Source organism: Rattus norvegicus, chromosome 3, assembly GCF_021556685.1.
Source record: "Rattus norvegicus strain SHRSP/BbbUtx chromosome 3, alternate assembly SHRSP_T2T, whole genome shotgun sequence".
Classification (NCBI taxonomy): Eukaryota; Metazoa; Chordata; class Mammalia; order Rodentia; family Muridae; genus Rattus; species Rattus norvegicus.
This window is the reverse complement of record NC_141536.1, coordinates 138848395-138874065: the sequence shown is the minus strand read 5'-3', so window position 1 is coordinate 138874065 and position 25671 is coordinate 138848395. Positions and strand designations below refer to the sequence as shown.

Genomic DNA, 25671 nt, shown 5'->3' with positions numbered 1-25671 from the left:
GCACTGACTGCTCTTCCAGAGGTCCTGAGTTCAATTCCCAGCAACCACATGGTGGCTCACAACCATCTGTAATGTGATCTAATACTCTTTTCTGGTGTGTATGAAGACAGCTACAGTGTACTAGTATAAATAAAATAAATTTAAAGCAATTATAAATCATTTAGAAATAGTAGGAAGGTGGCAATAGGGGATCAACCTTCACCTTTCCACTACCTCCAGTCACAATGGCATGATTCACAGAAATTCAATTACAGGGTGTAAAAGGAGTTTCTAAAATATTGAAGTTTCTCAGATGTGCAATGGCACTAGGTAAGTGGATAGGATACATCTCCAATCTTGTGACATAATCCATGTAGCAGGAAGCAGACATTAAATTATTCTTCAACATCGTTTTGTGTGGGAGCTTCAGTGAGGCTAGTTTTGCCAGAAATCACAAGGGGTCATGAGAGGCTGCAGTCAGAGCCCACCATTGTAATCACTTCCATTTGCAGAGAGCTTTAGAACATGAGGCCTCTGTTTGGAAGACGGATCAGTAGTAGCTGAAGGATCAGAAACCTAACAGTTTAGGGGTCACTTTGAGTAATTTGTATAAGCTTCATGAAGTCCGTGTTAATTTAATTCATATACCCATACAATCACAGGTAACATTGATCAAGTTCACACTTTTCCTAGTGTAGTTTCCTTAGGTACTTTGATGAAAACTGGAGTATATTTTTAGGCTTCTGTTTTTGGCTTTTTTTCTCCATCCCCACACCTTTTCACAAGTATTGTACCTATTCTTGATCCTTGTATCTTTGTTGTAAGTACAGAAGTCACTGTGCCAATGTGTATACTATTTCTTCAAAATACTATTGAGAATTCTGAATTTCCTTACATAACATAGAGCATTGGAGCCAACGATCCTCTTATAAAGTTTTAGAATTTTGAGATTTAAATTTTCTTTGGCCTGTGTCATTTCCTTTTATTGATTGACATTCTCTCTTCCATCTCTAGTCTGTGGGTGAACCTTGGCCCTGTAGTTCCTATTTTCAGTCTAAAAATTTTGATTTACAGGATTGTGTTTTCTTTTTCTTTTTTTTATATTAAAGTATTTTATTTAAATTCCAAATGTTGCCTCCTTTCTTGTAACCCCTACCAGAGTTCTTCACATCCTCCCCCTTTGCCTCTGAAAAGGTGCTCCCCCTATCTATCCCCCCTATTGCCCACCCTCCTACCCCCCAACTAATCCTCCCCAGCATCCACCCTCCCTGGAGCATCAAGTCTACAAGATTAGACCCATACTCTCCCACTGAAGCCAGACAAGGCAGTCCTTTGCTACATATGTGCCTGGGGTCATGGACTAACCCATGTATGCTCTTTGGTTGCTGGCTTGGTCTCTGGGAGCTTTGAGGGGTTGAGGTTAGTAGATGAGGTTGTTCTTCCTATGGTGTTGTCATCCCCTTCAGCTTCTGTCCTTCCCCTAACTTTTCCATTGTGGTTCCTGACCTGAGCCAAGTGGTTGGCTGTAAGTATTGGCATCTGTCTCAGTAAATTGCTGGTAGATCCTCTCAGAGGACAGCCATGCTAGACTTATGTCTGTAAGTACAACATGGCATCAGTAATAGTGTCAGGGTTTTGTGCTAGGCTATGGGCTTGATCACAAGTTGGGCCACTCACTGAACGGCCTTTCCTTCAGCCTCTGCTCCATTTTTGTCCTGCATTTGTTATAGACAGTAATAATTCTGGGTCAAAAATTTTGAAGGTAGTGGGTGGCCCCATCTCTCCACTGTGGGCCCTATCTACTGGAGATGGTCCCTTCAGGTTCCGTCTCTTGACTTTTGAGCATTTCGGCTACAGTCATCCCCTCTGAGTCCTGGGAGCCGTTCATATCCCAGGTCTCTGGGACTTTAAGCTATTAAAAACAAGGACATCATGAATTTTGCAGGCAAATGCTTGGAATTCAAAAATCCTGAGCAAATTAATAGAGACCCAGGAGGACATGCAGGTTATGTTCTCACTGATAAGTGGATAGTAGCCAAAAATTACAGAATGCCCACAATACAATGCACAGACAATAGGAAGTTTAAGAAGGAAGGCCCAAGTAAGGGAACTTAAACTCCACTTAGGGGAACACAATAATCACAAGAGTTAGAGGGAGAGAAGGAGGGACCTAGAGGGGAGTGCAGAGGAAGAGGGGGGAGAGGAGCAGGATCCTGTGTGAAGGAAGACAGGAGAGAAGCCAAGAGGGCCAGGAGAACGAATGGAAACACGGAGCTGTGGGGGTGGGGGGTGGGCAGGAGAACCTCTAATTTGCGATTTCCTTTTCTATTTTCATTTTACTGTCATGAACAGTTGTGTTTTCCTCAAGTGTTTGCTTTATTTATTGAATTTCTTATTCTTGTCCAGTTGTTTGTGTTTTCCTACCTTTCTCCTCTTTAAGGACCTCTATCACCTTCATACAGTTGCTTTTAAGGTCTTTTTCTTGCGCTTTCAGTTATGTTGTAATATTCAGGCCTTGCTATGGGAGGATAACTTTCTTCTTTTGCTGACATATTTTCCTAGCTGTTACTATGTTCCTAAGATGTTGTCCAGGCTTGTATATTTAGTGTGATTTCAGGTCTAGGTGCTGATTTCTAGGTTTGTCTTCTTCTGGTGGGTGTTTTGATCCTTGGTTTATGTTTTCTGGATTTTCAGAGAGTGTTTTTTCTGACTGTTGCCTCTTCTACTGATCTGTTTGATGGGTGTGTTCAAGAGGGAATGTTTGCTGGTTTTGGAAGATGGAGGAAAAGGAATCGAGGGAAAGGTGATTTTACTAATCCACGGGACACTTGACAGAAGAGAGGTGAAGCTGCCTCTTGTGTTCTAGTCTAATGCTCGGGAAAACTCTGAAAATTGCATCTAGGGCGAGAGATAGTGCGGTTGATCATGTGGTTGAGAAGGGGTTTCTTCCAGAGTAGGGGCTGGGACACAGAGATGTGGCAGGAAAAGCACAGCACTTGGGAATGGTCTGTGGTATTTACCGGAACCATGGAAACTGGTAGAGGAAGCTTTATCCAACACTGTCTGGCAGAGCTTTTGGCAACTATGAGAATTGGGTCTAGGGTAACAGATAGTGGGATAGGTCTTTGGATAGCCTAGTCCCTGGCCTTTGTTTGAACGAGTGTGTCTGCCCATAGTTGGGGTTTCAGACACAGAGATGAGTCAGGAAGAGAAGGGACGATGGAAATGCCCTTTTGTATCTACAGGAGGCATGGACAGGTGAAAGAAAGCTGCAGTCCTAAGGGCATCCTTGAGGATTGGGTCTCAGGTAGTAGAAAGTAGGGATGGTCTGGCAGTATCCTACCAAGTTCCTCACCCAACATCTTAATAAACAGGCATCAGGTCCCCGGGGGTCATTTATTTGCTTCTATATTTACTTAGTTTTTTCGTTGTGTTCATCTGTGAAAGACTGGTTATTTTTGATAAAAAGTACTATGTGAGTAGGCAGGTCAATCAGCTACTATTCATGCTGGGGTTGACCTGAGTTCAGATACCAACACCCAACCCAAGTTGGGAGGCTCTTACCTACCCGTTACTCCAGAACCAAGGGAGTAACGCCATCTTCCCTGATCTGTCACCTGTACACACATGGAAGACATTTTGTCTCTCTCACACACAAACATTCACATGAATGGGATTGCGTATGTTTTCAAAAGTGCTTATGACCTATAAAAGCAGTTAGCTTACAACAGGTTGTTTAAGTTTACAGTACAAAGCATACACTGTTTTTAAAAAGTCTTCTTTCAATTGCATTTTCTTGCTCTGGTGCAGACTTGTATCCAGTCATTTAATCATAGGAAACAAATGATTTCCAGGCGACACTTTAAAGAAAAGACATGCTTTTCTTTATCATAAGTTGAGGAGATACTTTTAGTAGTCAATATTTTCTCCAATATTGAAACATTTGTATGCTTTAAGCAAATCTCTCCACTGGGAATATGCTTTTTCCTGAGTCTATGTTTCTCCCCAATCTGTTTTATTATTGGCAGAATAGAGTACCAGAGTCCACAGGGTTAGTAATGGCCACTGATTTCTTTGAATTTGATTTTGATTGTAGTATTGCCACAACAACCCCAGTAGAATCGGTGTGACAAGTTCCACAGATTGAGGCGGAAACTTCAAAGGAAGGAGACCTCCTGGGACCGGCTGTGGACTCTTCATGGCAATTTATCTGTTCTATCATCTTCTCTTCCCTTTCCGTATTTACAAGATGTTCCTGATGGCCTAGGCTGAGATTTTAAGTGAGAAAAATGGATAAGAAACCATCCTTGAGAGAGGGGGATCACTAACCATGGCCTTAACTCTGGGAAAACCAGTGTTTTACTTCATAAATCATTTGTAAAATTACAAAATAATATTATGACAAAAATTTCCCAACCATAAAATTTCACATGGCTATCCATGTGTCATCAGAAGTGGGCTTTGGTGTATGGTAAAGAGAGCCTTAAATTAAAAAAAAAAAAAAGAATTGAAATAGTTTAAATTTACACCTTGGAGTTTCACAGAAATTAGGTATTAGATGTTAAACAATAACTGACCATAAAAATGTATTAACCTGTTCTTGGAGATATGCCACTAGCCTTGGATGACTTTATACTTTACTGTGCCAAATGACAATGACGTTATCTGTCCTATCAGAGATTGCTTCACTAAACACATCTTCTAAGAATTTTAATACCTGTTTCATTACGTATAAAAATCCTTGCTTGAGAGCTGCAAAAATACACTCAGATTCAAACTGCCTCTGTGTTTGTTTCTGTTTGTCACCACCTAATCCTTACCTACCTAGCCTTCAAGGACTCTCAGCCCAAGGCCCCCCATATCTGCCTGGGGTGGCCCATGGCATAGTATCATAGTTCTTGTGTAAAGAGCTGGGTTGTGTTGATAGGTCTTTGTGTCTACTCTAATCTGTGGTGCCTTATATGTTGTATGATTTTATTAAATATAATCTCATAATAATTGGCATTCACCATTTTTGTCTGTTGAAAATTTATTGTAATCTCCTTGAGTTTTTGTTTGGGGACTTTCTTTGGAAAAAATTTTAGTTTTCTCTTGATTCTAATGACTCGCCTCTTCTAATTTATTGCCAAATCTATGTTTTTCTGTTTTTGTAGCAATCAATGTTTGTGTTTTTACTACTTAAGTGGTTGGCTAACACATTTGTTTGGGATTATTAAAACATTGTCATATATTATTATTAAGTCTGTTCTAATTAGCTTCAGATCTCAACATCTTAGAGCATTCACTCCACCTGAGGAAGGCTCAATTGAGGGTGTGCCCCATTGTAATGGCTGGTTGCTTTGTCTTTGAGAAATTGTGTTGATTCATGATTTATATGGGGAGGGACTTCCACTGAGGGTAGCAATATCCCTGAGAAAGGGGGACGGGGCTGGATAAGAGAGCTAGCTGAGCATGGGACAATGACCAAGCAGGAGAGCAAGTGAAGAAACAATTTGGTCCACACTTTTTGCCATCATTTTCTAGCTTCAGTTTCTGTCTTAAGCTCTCAACATGATGAAGTGTGATCTGACAGAAGCATGCAGAAAAAAGTGTTCATTACCTGAGTAGCAAGTCAGAACAAAGAATGGCATACACTAAGTGATTTTGATGCTCGACAAAACCTATGAATGTTTTCTTTTAGCATTATATGGAAAATATAAGGTTAGAGATGGCCAAAAGCATAGGAAGCTGTACATGTACCTTCATCTGCTGTAACGTAGGACTTAGGAAGATTGGGGTATTGAGACTAATGCAGACAGAGGAACATGATGGCATAGAAATCCAGTGGGAAATAGATGCTATGAAAATTATAGCTAGAAGTCATGTGTTGTATTTTGGCCACAAATGTTTCTTACTCTGCCCATGCCCTGGGAAACTGAGTAGGGCAGAATTGAAAGATGATTGTCTAATTTCTTAGTTGTAATATTAGATCTGTTGGATGGTTATTTCCTTGACTCATTGAGGAGGATAGTGGCAAAAAGAGCAACAAATGGGGTAGAAAAAAAATGCAAAGCCTGTGGTTTGCAGAGAAAAAGAGACTACATAGTTTCAGATGGCAGTCAGTGCTGACACAGAGGCAGGAGTTTTCAAGGAGATGATCACCATTAAAGAGGCCATTGCTCTGGATTGGAAGCCTAAGGTGGTATCATAAGCAAGACTCCTTCCTGCTAGGCCTTCAATTAATGGAAGAAGTGGGCAAGGTGATCCTAGTCCCAGGTAGGAACTTCATATAAAACCTACTGCAGCTGTAATCCATGTGTGGTAGGGTCCATCACAATTTAGGAGCCAAACTTCACAGACTCGCCCAAATTGTGCTGGTTCTGGAAACAAGGAAGTTGTGAAATTATCATCATGGATTCTCCCATTTTGGTTTCAGTTCAGCAGTATTGTAGCTTTCTGTGTTTGTCAGAGTCAGAGCCCCAGTGAGGACTCTGTGAGAGTTCATTGGATGAAGGTCTATGGATGATGCCCAGTTGCATTTTGAGACCACAAGATGTTGAGAGACCTGTGGTATGAGAGTCTGCCGTGGAGAGATGCACATAGGGAGTGGAAGAACTGGAACTGAGAGATAATGAGAAGTTGCAGGGACGGAGCCAGGTAAGCCTTTGAACCTGAAGCCCCAAGTGTCTGAGACAGAGCTACAGGATTTCCTGTTTGCCCTCCTGGGTTTCTTACCTTGGTCCATTGGACACATTCTTCTGTATTGGAATGGAAAGTTTTTGTTTTGACTTTCTTTCTGGCCATTATATATTCAAAAAATAATTTGTTTTCTGATTTTGCAAGGTGTGGCATTCAAAAGATTGCTTTAAGTGTCCAAGGAGTCTTTGGATGTTTTGGACACTGCAAAGGGCTGTTGTAGACAATAAGGATCATTGAATTTAGACTAAATATATTTTTTTCATCTTTATTAACTTGAGTATTTCTTATTTACATTTCGATTGTTATTCCCCTTCCCAATTTCCAGGCCAACATCTCCCTAACCCCTCCCCCTTCCCTAATGTATGGGTGTACCCCTCCCAATCCTCCCCCCATTACCACCCTCCCCCCAACAGTCACGTTCACTGGGGGTTCAGTCTTGGCAGGACCAAGGGGTTCCCCTTCCACTGGTGCTCTTACTAGGATATTCATTGCTACCTATGAGGTTATAGTCCAGGGTCAGTCCATGTAGTCTTTGGATAGTGGCTTAGTCCCTGGAAGCTCTGGTTGGTTGGCATTGTTGTTCATTTGTGGTCTCAAGCCCCTTCAAGCTCTTTCAGTCCTTTCTAAGATTCCTTCAACAGGGGTCCTGTCTCCTCAGTTCAGTGGTTTGCTGCTGACATTTGCCTATCTATTTGCTGTATTCTAGGTGTGTCTCTCAGGACAGATCTACATGCGGTTCCTGTCAGCCTGCACTTCTTTGCTTCATCCATCTTATCTAATTGGGTAGCTGTATATGTATGGGCCACATGTGGGGCAGGCTCTGAATGGGTGTTCCTTCTGCCTCTGTTCTAAATTTTGCCTCCCTATCCCCTGCCAAGGGTGTTCTTGTTCCCCTTTTAAAGAAGGAGTGAAGCATTCGCATTTTGGTGATCCTTCTTGAGTTTCATGTGTTCTGTGCATCTAGGGTAATTCAAGCATTCAGGCTAATATCCACTTATCAATGAGTGCATACCATTGGGTTACCTCACTCAGGATGATATTTTCCAGTTCCATCCATTTGCCTATGAATTTCATAAAGGCATTGTTTTTGATAGCTGAGTAATATCCTATTGTGTATATGTACCACATTTTCTGTATCCATTCCTCTGTTGAAGGGCATCTGGGTTCTTTCCAGTTTCTGGCTATTATAAATAAGGCTGCTATGAACATAGTGGAGCATGTGTCTTTGTTATATGTTGGAGCATCTTTTGGGTAATGCCCAAGAGAGGTATAGCTGGGTCCTCAGGTAGTTCAATGTCCAATTTTCTGAGGAACCTCCAGACTGATTTCCAGAATGGTTGTACCAGTCTGCAATCCCACCAACAATGGAGGAGTGTTCCTCTTTCTCCACGTCCTCGCCAGCATTTGCTGTCACCTGAGTTTTTTATCTTAGCCCTTCTCACTGGTGTGAGGTGAAATCTCAGGGTTGTTTTGATTTGCATTTCCCTTATGACTAAAGATGTTGAACATTCCTTTAGGTGTTTCTCAGCCATTCGATATTCCTCAGCTTTGAATTCTTTGTTTAGCTCTGAACCCTGTCCCACGCTGGACCTCTCGCTGGCAAACATGCGGGTACATAGAAATCCTTGCTGTGACCAAACTTTTATTTTAATCTTAAGGAGAAGCCTCGGCGCGCCAACATGGTGCGCTTATATACACCCTAGCGTGGCGCATCCACACCTGGTTGGTTGCTTACCCATGATTTCATAAGGCACGCCCTGGAGTGGGCAAAGACCTGGCACAAAGGCACTCTTGCACATGCGCACACAGTTAACTTCCTGAAAGGGAGTCGGCTGGCGCGACGAAGGCTAGCGCCATCTTGTAATGGCAGAGGCTATCCTGGCCTTCCACATGGGGCGCAGTGGAAGCCAGCGCCATCTAGTGGTGGCGAATGTTATTGCAGCCCTCTACATCTCACCCTTATAATTTATATTATTTTATAATAGTCATCATCACCATCGCGTGCAATGAGGAAACCTCAGCGATGTGGAAGGGCTGATCAAAGGATCAATGAGTCTCTCTCATCCCAGTGCAATGGATCCACAGATCCATGGGGTGCAAGAGCAGAGAACTCAGATACCGACTAATTCCTGAGCATAGATAACCAAATTCCAGGGGAGGCCCCTTGTTCAATGGCCACAAGTGTTTGAGTGATAATGGCCTTGTCACGTTTCTGTTGAGATCTGAGTTTGCAAACCAACCATAGTATGAACACTAATCCACAGCATAGGGCTGCACCAAACAGAGCCACTCCCGATAAGTAGTGGGCACCTCATTTGGTTCTCTTCAGCTGTTACCACCAAGGGCCATAGTCAAGCCGCTCCTATAATAAAATTTTGAACTCCCAATTGTTAGCAACTACTCCAAAAAGTTCACCCACTGTGCTTGTCTAACAATAGATTGGGGGAGGATAACTCCAGACACTGCAGACACAATGTCTGCAGCAGTAATGGCTGCTACAATAGCAGCGAAAGTGTCAAGGTCTTTTCCAGGACAGTTCAGGATCAGTCATTTTTCTCTGGAACAACCAGCAGACAATGGAACCATTTCTGAAATCTGTACAACCAGGGCAGAGTTCCCCAGTCCACAGCAGCTTTACGCAGGTGGCATTCCTGTGAAGCTACAGTCTGTAAAATGACCAGTTAAGGCAGCAAGAGTCACCAGGGAAATGAGGGGGCAGCAACGGCTGGAGTCCAGTCTTCTCTAGCAAGCAGCAGTGCATAGGAGGTCAGAGAGCGGGCCATAGTGGGACAGGACACACGCAGCAGTAACACTGACTGCAGCAACGGCAAAATCTCTGTGATGACAAAGGATGAAGGGGAATCTTTCATCTTCCTCTCAGGGCAGAGGAATGACTCCAGGGACCCGAACCACGAAAGCTGAATCTTCATGCAACCAGGATCAGCAAAGTCTCAGCAACCACTCAGGCAGCTGGCACACTCTCGTAGCATCCTGTAGAAAAAACACAAACATTCCCTCTTCCCCATATAAAATATCTGGACAGGATCATGTCAGTATGTGGATCTTTCTATTTCACCTAGGCAGAAGTATGCCTAGTTGTAGGGTGCCATAAACTTTGGCATCCAAATTTTAAAATTGAAATAAAAGGAGCATTATTTAACTCCCTCTTTTTATTTATTAAGATATAGTAACGATATTATTTATTAAGGTAAGTCCTCGATTAAATTGAGGACACTGAGCACTTGTATTTATAAATTGACTTATATACCAAATTATTGTCTCCAGCATTATTGTTTTGGATATATAAAGAATGAGATTTTTTGACTAATTGTTCCTATGTAAGGCCTATAATCTGTCTGGTATCATTGTCCTCCCTTGTTAAGGAGCCCAGGCAATCCAGTTTGAGTTCTTAAATGGTCTATTAAGGAACAGTACTTAGTGCTCTTAACCACTAAGCCATTTCTCTAGCACCTCACAAACTTTATTTACCTAAACATAAGCATTAATTAGAAATGTCAAATCCTGTAAATATTGTCCAATTTCAGTCTTACTAGAAATCCCTGAGCTGGCAGGGCGAGGCTGAGAATTTAAAGTAAGCAAATGGAGTCTTCCTCTTTTCATATCAACTCTATTACCATTTTCAAAGTTAGGTATGAGTCTAAGGTTTAATTTAGTTGTCTGAGCCAGAGCACTGAAAGGACAGTGAGTTGTCAGACATTCACACTGAAATCACTCATTGATTTTAAGTAGAAAACCTGTCTCTAGTAAAGCATTAAGTAATTGAAATCAATTGTAAACCACAAGCCACACATTGGCTATTAGTATGTGAATTGAAAGCTTGATTTTTTTAACATTTTAAAAACAGTGGCTATAGCACATAATTTAATAATCTGTGTTGAAGCAATAGAAACTCAAGAGAATAAACAAGTGATCTAATCATACGTGTAGCCTTTTCATTAGATGAACCACCTATAAATACAGTAAGCGCATTTCCTATGGGTTGTATGCACAAATATACAGGAAGTACAAAAGCATGGAAAGAGTAAAATTATCAATTTTTGCCTGAAAAATTTGTATATGTAATAGGCCAAATATCAGTATTTTGTAATAACCAATTAACTGTTGTTTGGAATAAGATATGTTTTATCAGGTTTCTTTTTAAAATACTTCCATGACTCTAGTCCACAACTCTGTATTAACACAGCTGAAGCTTTATCTCCAATGTGCATAACAAAGACCTAAGTCCTCTGGTAGGGTGAGGTACTTAGCCAATTAACATATCCTTAGAAGCTTGAAATTAGTTTCAAATATCCTTTTCTGGAGTAGTGCAACAGCTGCTCCCCAAATATTAAAGCTCATTTTGAGAGCAAAGGTTTGTAGTAAAAATTTACATATACACTGAAAGATTCAAAGTTCCAACCTCTCACATTGAAGAAGCAACAAAATTACACAACACAAGGCCATTAGCCATTCCTAATGACATCACTTTATGGGCTCTCCAAAACTATAAGCAAGCTCACAGAATGAAAACTCAAAATCAATCCTCTAAATCTATCTTGAAATGGCAGTTGGAGTAAGTAAACTGGCTGTAATGTTCTCACAAGTTCGCACACTCTGTAAAATACAACTCTGAAGACAAAAGTTTAGAATTGAGATATCTTTTTGCTTGATTCTCCTGAATAAATGTTTCAGGCAGTCTACCTCTATCAAATCTGATCAGTATGACTCTGTGAAGTTTCCAGAGCCTAATCACACCTTTTACAAGCACAAAGACAAAATTTTTCTCCCAAAATACTGTGTTCCTTTTATCTCCTCCCTTTTTCTCTCCCAGGGCGTCCTTTCCCTTATCTCTCGCTTCCTCGGATCCAAGGTCCTTGGAAGGGCCTCTTTTCTTAGGTGCACCTTTTCTCTTTGAGCTCTTTAATCTTTCATTCCGCTCTGTTTCTGACATGCTGTCCTGTAACTCCCCTAGCGCTCCCTGTCCTGCTCTTACTGTTGGGCGGCATTTCCCATCTTCTAGGCACGACTTCTGACTGTGCCTAGCGGCAGCCGCAAAATCGAAAACCAAAAGAAAAAGAATGAGCGCTGCCAAAACAATAACAAAAGCTTCCACCGTATCTTCTAATGGGGGAGAGAGATGAGAGAGATCAAACATGCCTCTCAGAGCTTACCTTTCAACCTGCAGTTCTGGATCCTCTCCGCAAACGGAGGCTCTCCTCGGCGCCAGCGATGGTGTGGCATTTGTTCCGGGTTTCGGCACCAAATGTCGCGCGCCCAACGTCTCTCCAGCAGGAACGACGTGCGGACACAAGGATCCTTCTGCAGCAAAGCGTTTATTGCATCTTGAAGAGGAGAGACCGAGCCCCAGAATGGCGCTGCTTATATACACCCTAATGTGGTGTGTCCACGCCTGATTGGTTGCTTACTCATGATCTCATTAGGCATGCCCCGGAGTGGGCAAAGACCTGGCACGAAGGTACTCTTGCACATGCACACACAGTTAACTTCCTGAAAGGGAGTCGGCTGGCGCGGTGAAGGCTAGCGCCATCTTGTAATGGCAGAGGCTATCCTGGCCTTCCACGTGGGGCGCAGTGGGAGCCAGCGCCATCTAGTGGTGGCGAATGTTATTGCGGCCCTCTACAGAACCCCATCTTTTAATAGGGTTATTTGTCTCCCTGCAGTCTGACTTCTTGAGTTCTTTGTATATTTTGGATATAAGCCCTCTATCTGTTGTAGGATTGGTAGAGATCTTTTCCCAATTTGTTGGTTGCTGTTTTGTCCTAACCACAGTGTCCTTTGCCTTACAGAAGCTTTGCAGTTTTATGAGATCCCATTTGTTGATTCTTGATCTTAGAGCATAAGCCCTTGGTGTTTTGTTCAGGAAATTTTCTCCAGTGCCCATGTGTTCGAGATGCTTCCCCACTTTTTCTTCTATTAGTTTGAGTGTACCTGGTTTGATGTGGAGGTCCTTGATCCACTTGGACTTAAGCTTTGTACAGGATGATAAGGATGGATCGATCTGCATTCTTCTACATGTTGACCTCCAGTTGAACCAGCACCATTGGCTGAAAATGCTAACTTTTTTCCATTGGATGATTTTGGCCCCTTGTCAAAAATCCAGTGACCATGGGTGTGTGGGTTCATTTCTGGGTCTTCAATTCTCTTCCACTGGTCTATCTGTCTTTCTCTGTACCAATACCATGCAGTTTTTATCATTATTGCTCTGTAATACTGCTTGAGTTCAGGGATAGTGATCCCTGAAGAAGTCCTTTTATTGTTGAGGATATTTTTAGCTATCCTGGGTTTTTTGTTATTCCAGATGAATTTGCAAATTGTTCTGTCTAACTCTCTGAAGAATTGGATTTGTATTTTGATGGGGATTGCATTGAATCTGTAGATCGATTTTGGTAAAATGGCCATTTTTACTATATTAATCCTGCCAATCCATGAGCATGAGAGATCTTTCCATCTTCTGAGGTCTTCTTCAATTTCTTTCTTCAGAGGCTTGAAGTTCTCATCATATAGATCTTTCAGTTGCTTGGTTAAAGTCACACCGAGGTAGTTTATATTATTTGGGATTATTATGAAGGGTTTCATTTCCCTAATTTCTTTCATGGCTTGTTGCTCTTTTGTGTAGAGGAAGGCTACTGATTTATTTGAATTAATTTTATACCCAGCCACTTTGCTGAAGGTGTTTATCAGGTTTAGTAGTTCTCTGGTGGAACTTTTGGGATCACTTAAATATACTATCATATCATCTGCAAATGGTGATATTTTGACTTCTTCTTTTCCGATCTGTATCCCTTTGATCTCCTTTTGTTGTCTGATTGCTCTGGCTAGAACTTCAAGAACTATATTGAATAAGTAGGGAGAGAGTGGGCAGCGTTGTCTAGTCCCTGATTTTAGTGGGATTGCTTCAAGTTCCTTTCCATTTAGGTTAATGTTAGCTACTGGTTTGCTGTATATGGCTTTTACTATGTTTAGGTATAGTCCTTGAATTCCTATTCTTTCCAGGACTTTTATCATGAAGGGGTGTTGAATTTTGTCAAATGCTTTCTCAGCGTCCAATGAAATGATCATGTGGTTTTGTTCTTTCAGTTTGTTTATATAATGGATCACGTTGATGGTTTTCTGTATATTAAACCATCCCTGCATGCCTGGGATGAAGCCTACTTGATCATGGTGCGTGATTGCTTTGATGTGCTCTTGGATTCGGTTTGCAAGAATTTTATTGAGTATTTTTGCGTCGATATTCATAAGGGAAATTGGTCTGAAGTTCTCTTTCTTTGTTGGGTCTTTGTGTGGTTTAGGTATAAGCGTAATTGTGGTGTCATAGAAGGAATTCGGTAGTGCTCCATCTGTTTCAATTTTGTGGAATAGTTTGGATAGTATTGGTATGAGGTCTTCTATGACGGTCTGATAGAATTCTGTACTGAACCCATCTGGACCTGGGCTCTTTTTGGTTTGGAGACCTTTAATGACTGCATCTATTTCTTTAGGAATTATGGGGTTGTTTTAATGGTTTATCTGTTCCTGATTTAACTTCGGTACCTGGTATCTGTCTAGGAAATTGTCCATTTCCTGCAGATTTTCAAGTTTTGTTGAATATAGGCTTTTGTAGTAGGATCTCATGATTTTTTTGAATTTCCTCTGTAGTTATGTCTCCCTTTTCATTTCTGATTTTGTTAACTTGGACACACTCTCTGTGTCCTCTCGTTAGTCTGGCTAAGGGTTTATCTATCTTGTTGATTTTCTCAAAGAACCAACTTTTGGTTCTGTTCATTCTTTGCATGGTCCTTTTTCTTTCTACTTGGTTGACTTCAGCTCTGAGTTTGATTATTTTCTCCTGGGTGTATTTGCTTCTTTTTGTTCTAGAGCTTTTTTCTTTTATGTATGTAGGTGCCCTTGTATTTGGAGCATAGATATTTAGGATTGAGAGTTCATCTTGGTGAATTTTTCCTTTGATGAGTATGAAGTGTCCTTCCTTATGTTTTTTGATGACTTTTAGTTGAAAATCGATTTTATTCGATATTAGAATGTCTACTCCAGCTTGCTTCTTCAGACCATTTGCTTGGAAAGTTGTTTTCCAGACATTCACTCGGAGTAGGGTCTGTCTTTGTCTCTGAGGTGTGTTTCCTGTAGGCAGCAGAATGCAGGGTCCTCATTGCGTATCCAGTTTGTTAATCTGTCTTTTTATTGGGGAGTTGAGACCATTGATGTTGAGAGATATTAAGGAATAGTGATTATTTCTTCCGGTTATATTCATATTTGGATGTGAGGTTATCTTTGTGTGCTTTTCTTCTCTTTGTTTTCTTGCCAAGACGATTAGTTTCTTGCTTTTTCTAGGGTGTAGCTTGCCTCCTTATGTTGGGCTTTACCATTTATTATCCTTTGTAGTGCTGGATTTGTAGAAAGATATTGTGTAAATTTGGTTTTGTCATGGAATATCTTGGTTTCTCCATCTATGTTAATTGAGAGTTTTGGTGGATACAGTGACCTGGGCTGGCGTTTTTGTTCTCTTAGGGTCTGTGTGACATCTGTCCAGGATCTGCTGGCTTTCATAGTCTCTGGTGAGAAGTCAGGTGTGATTTCTGATAGGTCTGCCTTTATATGTTACTTGACCTTTTTCCCTTACTGCTTTCAATATTCTTTCTTTGTTTTGTGCATTTGGTGTTTTGACTATTATGTGACGGGAGGAGTTTCTTTTCTGGTCCAATCTATTTGGAGTTCTGTAGGCTTCTTGTATATTTATGGGCATCTCTTTCTTTAGGTTAGGGAAGCTTCCTTTTTTTTTTTTCCTCAGAGCTGGGTACCAAACCCAGGGCCTTGTGCTTGCTAGGCAAGCGCTCTACCACTGAGCTAAATCCCCAACCCCAGGAAGTTTTCTTCTATGATTTTGTTGAAGATATTTAGTGGTCCTTTGAACTGGGAGTCTTCACTCTCTTCTATACCTATTATCCTTAGGTTTGATCTTTTCATTGAGTCCTGGATTTCCTGTATGTTTTGGACCTGTAGCTTTTTCCGTTATACATTATCTTTGACAGTTGTGTCGATGATTTCTATGGAATCTTCTGCTCCTGAGATTCTCTCTTCTATCTCTTGTATTCTGTTGGTGATACTTGTATCTGTGGCTCCTTGTCTCTTCCTTTGGTTTTCTATGTCCAGGGTTGTTTCCCTGTGTTCTTTCTTCATTGTTTCTATTTCCATTTTTAATTCCTTCAACTGTTTGATTGTGTTTTCCTGTAATTCTTTCAGGGATTTTTGTGATTCCTCTCTATAGGCTTCTACTTGTTTGTTTATGTTTTCCTGCGTTTCTCTAAGGGAATTCTTCATGTCTTTCTTGAAGTCCTCCAGAATCATGATCAAATGTGATTTTAAATCTAGATCTTACTTTTCTGGTGTGTTTTGATATTCAGCGTTTGCTTGATGGGAGTATTGGGCTGTGATGATGCCATGTAGTCTTGGTTTGGGTTCCAAGAACCATGTTGCTTGGGTTCCTGCGCTTGCCTCTCGCCATCAGGTTGTCTCTGGTGTTACCTTGTTCTGCTATTTCTGACAGTGACTAGACCGTCCTATAGGCCTGTGTGTCAGGACTGCTGTAGACCTGTTTTCCTGTTTTCTTTCAGCCAGTTATGTGGTCAGAGTGTCCTGCTTTCGGGCATGTCGTCTTTCCTGTCTACTGGTCTTCAGCTGTTCCTGTGGGCCTGTATCCTGAGTCCACCAGGCAGGTCGCTTGGAGCAGAAAAGTTGTTCTTACCTGTGGTCCCGCAGCTCAAGATGCTTGTGGGGGGCTGCTGTTGAGCTCTCCGTGAGGGTGGCAACCAGGAGGGCCTGCGCTGCCTTTTCCCCGGGGCCCCCGAGCATCGGGGTCCCAGATGGCATTACGTGTTTTCCTCTGGAGTCAGAAATGTGGGCAGTTTTTAGCTCTTCTGGCTTCCCTGGCGTGTCTGCCCCTCTGAAGGCTTAGCTCTCCCTCCCACGGGATTTGGGTGCAGAGAACTGTTGATCCGGTCCCTTCAGGTCTGGGCGGTGTCTGGAGAGCCCACACTGACCTTTATGCCCTAAATATATTTTCATGAGAGGATTCGATGCTAAGGCATTTCACTGACATTTTTATATTTTTTGTTTTGTTTTTTTTTTTTTGTTTTTGATCTTTTTTAAAAGATATATTTATTATATATGAGTACACCGTAGTCTTCAGACACACCAGAAGAGGGCATCAGATCTCATTACAGATGGTTATGAGCCACCATGTGATTGCTGTGGTTTGGACTCAGGACCTCTGAAAGAGCAGTTAGTGCTCTTAACCACTGAGCCATCTCTCTTTTTTGATCTTGAAGACAAAGTATCCCTGTGTGTCTCTGGCTGGCCTGAAAGTAGGTTTCCGGACCAGGCAGCACTATTTAGTGAAGTGAGTCCAGAATGCTATGATTGGATGTGGGGCAAAATCCTGGTTTGTTCTGTTTTTATAGTATTAGCTGTTGGGCTTGGAATGTAGAGTTTGCATATGCAAGTGTATGTTGGTATGCTGAAATTCATCCACACTTGAATTTTGAAACTTTCAGAGAGTGTATTATATTTCTCATAATGTCATGTATTCATGTCATTGATACTACATGGATGTTCCATTGGATTGCAGGTATGTGGCATCATTACTACCTGTCGGGTGTGTTATGAATTTTTTAATGACTAAGAGTATTTTTCCTGTATGTAGGAATATGTAGATCATGTGTGCCTGATGCTCACATTAGGCAGAAGATACTCTCAGAACTTCTGAACTTGGTACAATGTAAATATTGGCAGTTTACTCCAATACAGGCAATATCTCTGGTGATCCACCTCTCCTGCCCTTTGTTTCTAATTCATGATCAAGATTTATATTGCTCTTGTTTTCATTTGTCCCTCTATAAACATTTAAATATGCATTCCCTTTTATTAAGATCTTATTAATTTTACCGTTGAAACTGTGTCATTTGAGCTTTTTTGAAAAATGAATACAGACTTGGAGTGAATGTATAATTCTTTGTAGAGACTTCAATGAAGACCTTTGAGTTTTTTCTATCTTTTTTGTTTGCTTGATTTTTGCAGGGAAATTAGAGTCTTAATACGTAACTTCTGAACTCCTGGAATTCAAGGCGTAGAGCAGGTGCCATCCAATTTAGTGTCACACACCTGAGTCTGCCTCCTCACTAGTGGGAGTAAAGACAGGAGTGAACACACCCTGCACGTCTTTTTTTAGTTAGTAATTGTTCATACAATTTATCTGATGTGGGCTCAGTACCATTGATGTGTTTGCTTCTGTGCCTTTATGTCTGTTAATTATCATTTCTCTTGAACTCATTATCCTATCCAAGGGCTGCAGAAGTGACAGAGGTGACTCTCAATCATTCAGTTTCCTTCTTGATACCATTAGAGTGTTTGTGTCAGAAATTAAGTGCAGGAATTACCAGAATTGTATGGCTATATTCTCAAGGAAGTATACATTTACAATGTTGTGAGTAATTACCTGTTTTCTTATGTACACATGTATGGGATTTTTTTAGGGTATAGTGACCTATGATGATGTACATGTGCACTTCACTCAGGAAGAGTGGGCTTTGCTGGATCCTTCTCAGAAGAGTCTCTACAAAGATGTGATGCTGGAGACCTACAGGAATCTCACTGCTATAGGTAAGACAGTGAATTTCCTTTCACTTTTTAACATGTAGGGATGACTGTTTCTTTCTTAATTGTTATTTGTTCTTATAATTTCAGCTGAGAATAGTAAAATATGGTGAATAAATCAGGCATGGTTCTAAAGTTCACTGAAGTTTTAGTAACTTAAATTTTGCCTAATTTCCAATAGTATAACATATGGTCTCTGATACTATATTTTAGGCTACGTTTGGGAAGACCATAATATTGAAGAACGTTTTCAAAGTTCTAGAAGATATGGAAGGTAATTTTTACATGCAAACTGATAAAAATATGCCTTGGAAGAATTTTTAATAGGTCCTACAGGTTTTTTTTTAATATTATTTATTTATTATTTATTTAATATATCTGAATATATTGTTGCTGTACTCAGACACACCAGAAGAGGGCATCAGATCCCATTACAGATGGTTGTGAGCCACCATGTGGTTGCTGGGAATTGAACTCAGGACCTCTGGAAGAGCAGTCAGGGTTCTTAACAATTGAGCAATCTCTAGTAAAAAAAAGTACTACTTTAACTTAAGTTATGGATGATTATTAAATTCTCACATAACCATGTACGTCAATGTCAAGTATCTAATTTGTGTTTACCAGGCAATTCCTCTAAGTACAAAGACAAGGAAACAGTGCTTTAACAGATCTCACCATTTGAATCACAGCCCAATAGAAGTACTGAAGAACTAAATGCTCAGTCTACTACCACTTACACATTGCACGGTACACACACTGAGTAGGTGATAAGTTTATTTCCAAAGCCTTCTAATAAGCAAATAGTCCATACTAAAGCTGGTGTCAATCATTGCTAATTTAGTGAGATGGGTAGTTTAGGAAGTCCAGAATGTTCTAGTGGAGAAACCTTAATTCCTGTAACACAGCTGTATGAGTAAAGAAAGTGAAACTGTGTGAATTCAGTGTGGAATGCTTTTACTTGCTACTCTTCTTTGAATTAATCCTTTTTATTAGGGATGTCATATGTCACAATGGATACAAGCCATGTGAAAATAGGAATATTGAAAGAAACAACAAACCTCTTTGTCTTCCAGCACAATTAGAAGACACATGTAGTATTCCCTAGTTTGTGTAGACTTTCTAAATATGCTACAAGTTTACAAATAGTTTTCCAGCCTTATTTGGGACATCTACAAACTCACACTGTGGACTATTACTATATGAGTATTAGTGATGTGGAAATTCTATTTGCCTTGGTTCACTTTGCAAATGTAGTATTATTCTTACCATAGCAAAAGTTATAAGTGCAATCAGTGGTAAAGCTCCGAGTTTTTCTTGTTCTCTTCAGATATGTGAACAAACTCATATAGAAAAAAGGACATTGTAAATATGAGCCATGGATCAGTGCTCTTCCCAGTCCATGCATCTTCAAAAATGCAAGAGAACCCACAACGAAGTCCCCTTGTAAACAAAGGGATAACACATTAAAGTCAGGTTGTTCTTTACAATTAGACCAAATTGTAACTTATTCATACAAATGAAAATATTCATGTGTGTAATGAATGTATGAAAGTTTTCAAATTTGTGTTTGCAGGCACACAAGAAGTCTTACTAAAGAGCAACTCTCTGAGTTTATTCAATGTGGTAAAACCTCTACATTTCAGAGTCATAACCAAAGACAAGAAAGAATTCATACTGGAGAGAAACCCTATGAAGGTGTCCAACATTGTGAAGCCTTTGCATATCGTAGTAGTCTCCACATACATAAAACAAAACTTGGTAGAGAGAAACCCTATGAGTGTAACCAGTGTGGTAAAGACTTTGCATCTCACAGTTGTCTTCAAAGGCATAAAAGAGTTCATAAAGGAGAGAAATCTCATGAGTGTAGTCAAAGTGGTAAAGCCCTTGGATGTCAAAGTGGTCTACAATATCATAAAAGAACACATACAGGAGAAAAACCTTATGAATGCAATCAGTGTGGTGAAGCCTTTGTATATCACAGTGATCTTCAAAAACATAAAAGAACACATACTGGACAGAAATCCTTTAAATGTAGCCAATGTGGTAAAGCCTTTTCAGGAAATCGTCATCTCCTAAGACATAAAAGAATACATACTGGTGAGAAACCCTATGAGTGTAACCAATGTGGTAAAGACTTTTCACAACACAGTTCTCTTCAAAGGCATAAAAGAATTCATACAGGAGAGAAACCGTATGAATGTAAACAATGTGGTAAAGGCTTTGCATGTCAAAGTGGTCTCTATATACATAAAAGAACTCATACAGGAGAGAAACCCTATGAATGCAATCAATGTGATAAAGCCTTTGCATGTCAAAGTGGTCTCCTGTATCATAAAAGAACACATACTGGAGAGAGACCATATGAATGTAATGAATGCGGTAAAGCCTTCATACATCACAGTCATTTTCAAACACATAAAAGAACACATACTGGAGAGAAGCCCTTTGAATGTGACCAATGTGGTAAAGCCTTTGCACGGAACAATCATCTTCTAACACATAGAAGAATACACACTAGAGAGAAACTCTATGAACGAAAGAAAGGTGGTAAACCCTTGGCAAGTCACAGTAGTCTACAAGTGCATAAGAGAACACTTACTGGTGAGAAACCTTATTAATATAATCAATATGGCAAAGCCTTTTCATGCCTAACTGTTTTCTTGTATCATAGAAGAACACATACAGGAGACTAACCCTATGAATGTAGACAATGTGGTAAAGCCTTTCCACATCACCATAGTCTCCAAATACATTGAAGAACACATACTGGAGAAGGACCCTGTGAATGTGACCAATGTGGTAACACCTTTGTGTGGAATAGTCAACGCCTAAGACATAAAAGGATACAAACTGGTAAGAAACACAGTTGCCTCCCTCCATCTGCCTCTGAAGACTTACTTCCCCCTCTGAGTGGGATTTCAAGCATCCTGCCTTGTGTCCTCCTTGTAATTTAGCCTGTTTGGGTCTGTGGATTGTACCATTGTACATTGTGGCTAAAATCCTCTTAAACAGAGTTCATACCATGCATACCTTTTAGAGTCTGGATTAGTTTACCCGGGATGATAATTTATGGTTCCATTCATTTGCTGTCCTTGTTTTTAATGACGGAGTAGTCTCCCTTGTATAAATGAACCACATTTTCTTTATCCATTCTGTTGAGGAACATCCAGACAGTTTTCCAGTTTCTGACTATTACAAATAAAGCTCCTATAACCAGAATGGAACAGGTATCTTGTGGTATGCTGGAACATATGTTGGGTATATACCCACGAGTTGTATGATTGTGCCATGAGTAGAATTCCAAGTTTTCTGAGAAACCTGATAACCAAATTAATTTCCAGAGCCATTGCACAGGCTTGCACGCCCACCAGCAATGGAGGAGTGTTCCATTTGCTCCACATCCCTGCCTGCATGTGCTGTCCCTAGAATTTTTCATCTAAACCATTCTGAACGGCGTAAGGTGAAATCTTACCATCATTTTTATTTGCATTTTCCTGAGGACGAAGGATGTTGAACATTTATAGCTTCTCAGCCATTAGAGAATCTTCTTTTGAGAAAAATCTGTTTAGCTCTGTACTCCCTTTTTAATTGGGTTGTTTGTTTTGTTGTTCTCTAACTTGGGTTCTCTGTGTATTTCAGGTATGAGTCCTCTTTTGCATGTGTTTTCCCATTCTGTGGGCTTCCACTTTGTCTTATCGATGGTGTCGTTCACCTTACTTTTCAGTTTCCTAAGGTCCCATTTACTAATTGTTCATCCAAGTTCCTGAGATACTGATGTTGTGCTCAGGAAGTTGTTTCCTGTGCCAGTGAGTTGAACTTGGCAAGTGGGCACTGAGGCATTATTGATGCCTGAGGTGAGAAAGATTTAAATACATCAAAATCTAAAATACTCAATTGTTTATTTTTAATACACGTAGTCATTGCATGGCTCTTTGAGTTTTATATGTACCTGAACTTCACAGCGTGTTAGATTGGCTTGAAAGTAACTTATATTTGGTAATACCTAACTTGTACACATTGTAGGTAGATGGGTCTATTTGCCTATAGTGCCTCCAATCCAATCAGGACATGATGTCTGTATTACTGTTACCACCCAGAGTTTCCAGGAGAGTATTGCATTGTTATGAAAAAATAAAAATTTGCATGACAATAGTGGTACATTCTCTTTTGACACATTTGGCAATTATTGAAAGTTGTGTTTTCAACTTTAAATACAGTGTGTTGTTAAAACTTTGAATCAGTTATAAAACTCTTAGATGAAGTAAAATAGTTGTAAAATTCTCCAGGTATCTTTCAGAATTGTTCATAATCAGGTATTAGAGACTGTATACCCAAGCTGTATCAAATGTCTCAGAAATTTTATTCTCAATATTTTTTTCTTTTCTCAAATACATTAGAGAACTATTTGCCTGGCTCCCTACTCTTGGTGTGTGGGAGTGTTTGGGGGTTGTGTTCTGTGATGGGAGTTGTGGAGTGTGCTAGCGTGTGTGCCCTTGTGTGTCTGTGTTTATTTGCTTGTGTTTAGATCTTGTTCTGCAGTCACTGTCTTAGTCTTATATATGATGCTTTATAACTAGTTTCTATTCTGTCTCAAGATCCTAGTATATGGCTATATTGGGCAAGCTTTTAATTCTTGGCACATGAGTAATAGGCAGTGGTACGATCAGATGATCACAAGTTGATGCTCAGCTGGGACTCCAAGATCAGACCCTGTCTTTGTATGTAGAACCACTGTGTGCCTTCATTATGAATTGTGCCTAGAATAATTCGGAAATGATCATGTGAAGAACATATTATTCAAATATAATTCATAACATGAGTAATTTTGTGCCTTAGTTTTGTAATCTGACCCTAAGAGATCCTGCTCTGTTTTCAGGAGGTTCAAAGTTACCTGGATGTGAAAACAAAATGACAAGAGATTTCCTAGTAAAGTGAATAAGTTAAACAAAAAGAATTGGCATGCAGATAGATACATAGGTAGGTAGGTAGGTAGGTAGGTAGGTAGGTAGGTAGATAGATAGATAGATAGATAGATAGATAGATAGATAACTGATAAGCATGGCAACACCATGAAGCCAAGCACTATGGAACAGAAATCATTTGTAAAAGTCACATATCTGTGTTATTTTTTAGCATTCACAGTTGGTACGTGACTAATGAAATTTAACTACTTGTTCCAATTTTTCTTTTGTTAATGGAATTTGTATCTCAAAATTTTCAAAAGTACAATTAGAGGATCCAGAAGTTTCTTGATATATTCTGATCTGATTGCTAATGAATCAGAACAATAAAAATTTTTCACAAATTTAATTAAAGATAGCCTGCTCAAAGGCTGAGCAGGTAAAGTCACTTGCCACCAAGCCTGGTGATCTGAGTTCAGTCTCTGGAGCTCACTTGGTGGAAGAAAAGAAGTGATTCCTACAAATTGTCCTCTGACTTCTTTTTTTTTAAAATTTTTTTATTTGTTTATTTTATATATGTGAGTACATCATCAATGTCTGCATACACACAGAACAGGGCATCAGATCCCATTACAGATGGTTGTGAGCTATCATGTAGTTGCTGGGAATTGAACTCAGGACCTCTGGAAGAGCAGTCAGTGCTCTTAACCACTGAGCCATTGCTCCAGTCCCATCCTCTTGACTTCTGAGCACTAATTGTAGACCCTTGTACTGGGCGATTTCCCTAAGTGTCATCAGGAATGGTGTAGGCAATGACAGGATACATGAGACTCAGAAGGCTAGTCATACTTGGGTTAAGAATGCTTACAAAGGGGTTGGGGATTTAGCTCAGCGGTAGAGCGCTTGCCTAGCAAGCGCAAGGCCCTGGGTTCGGTCCCCACAAAAAAAAAAAAAAAAAAAAAAAAAAAAAAAAAAAAAAAAAAAAAAAGGAACATCAGAAGCAAGGGTAACAGAGGAGACATGAAATCTCTTAGGCAAAGCATTGTCAAAACATATGTGAAAGACTTACCTTGGGGCTGGAGAGATGGCTCAGTGGTTAAGAGCACTGACTGCTCTTCCAGAGGTCCTGAGTTCAAACCCCAGCAACCACATGGTGGCTCACAACCATCTGTAATGAGGTCTGATTCCCTCTTCTGGTGGGTCTGAAGACAGCTACAGTGTATTATAAATAAACACATTTAAAAAAAAAAAGAAAGACTTACCTTGGAAAATAATTTTAAGGAAATCACTGCCCAGACCTTATTGGTATACTGTCACATTAATGTCCTCTACTTAGCATATGTCAACTGACCAGAGTTATGCAGAAGCAGGTGTTCAACATAAACCACACCGATGTTCATATTCCTGTAAACTTGTCTGTCTACCCTGTTACACCAGGCTGATTGGACTGAGACAGCTGTCATTCCACCTGCTAATTGGAAAAGAGGAATAAAGTCAGGACCACTACAGGGCACAACACAGGGACTTGGGACTTTTGTGGATCGCAGATGGAGGAAAAGGGAGAGTGAAAACGTCTGTACCACAATCTGCTTGGGTTGCTCTCAGGAGCAGTCATAGCATGAAGAAGAAGCTGGTAACAGAAAAGAGATCCATCTGGCTATACACAGATGCCACAGAGAGTGGATATACTTATAGCTCCATTCTAGGGGTTGTGGGCCAGGATGGTGGGAGCCATCATTATTTGCGTTCTCATGGCATTCTGTCATTCCCAGCATCATATATGGAGGATGTAATGGTAAGTGACCTGAATCATCACAGAAAAACAGGAACTAGAGGCTTGTTCTTGTACGTGCAAAATGAAAGTTTGGCTGAATTACTGTCTGCATGATTCAGTGCTGTGGTGTCTGAGTATAATCAGACATATCTCAGTTATCTGAACAAAGCATCCTTCATGTCTCCATTCAGTTCTTCCTCATCACATATTTGCTGTCTTGTTCTTCTTTCAACATGTTATTCTATACCGACATTCATAATATATATTTATATGCATGTATATTTATATATCACAGACTAGGTTTCACAACTGAGTAAGAACATGCAGTTTGTCTTTCTGAGCTTGAGAGATCTCTTCTAATATTATACATCCTAAATACATCAGTTTTTCTGCAAAATTGTCAGTTAAATTTTTGTTCAGAGCTGTGTTATGAGGACCTAGTATTCATTACTCAACTGCTGATAGACAATTATTAGCTTAGTTCCACTTCCCTGCTACATGGGTTCAAGCAGTAGTAAATAAGAATATGAGAGCAAATATCTACGTAGGAGATTGTGGAGTTCTCGGATTAATATCCAGGAGTGGAATTCATATCTCAAATATGTACAAGAAAAGACAAGAGTTTATGTTGAGCTGCAAAAGACCACAAATAGCCAAGACAATCCTAGTTGTGAA

General features: G+C 40.2%; 1 protein-coding gene across 11 annotated transcripts in view; it reads left to right on the top strand.

Annotated features, from left to right (window-relative positions):
- LOC102555217 (zinc finger protein 120-like) overlaps positions 1-25096 on the top strand; it is a 31308-nt gene extending 6212 nt beyond the window's left edge. Inside the window, exons 2-7 of one of the 11 annotated variants that reach the window (XM_087646186.1) lie at positions 11843-12133; positions 18201-18327; positions 18535-18595; positions 19895-20016; positions 20993-21174; positions 24660-24766. In XM_087646186.1, coding sequence (XP_087502312.1) covers positions 12086-12133; positions 18201-18327; positions 18535-18595; positions 19895-20016; positions 20993-21153 — 519 coding nt within the window. In that variant the 5' untranslated portion in view covers positions 11843-12085 and the 3' untranslated portion in view covers positions 21154-21174; positions 24660-24766. 11 annotated transcript variants of the gene reach the window in all.
- The last annotated feature ends 575 nt before the right edge of the window (positions 25097-25671 follow it).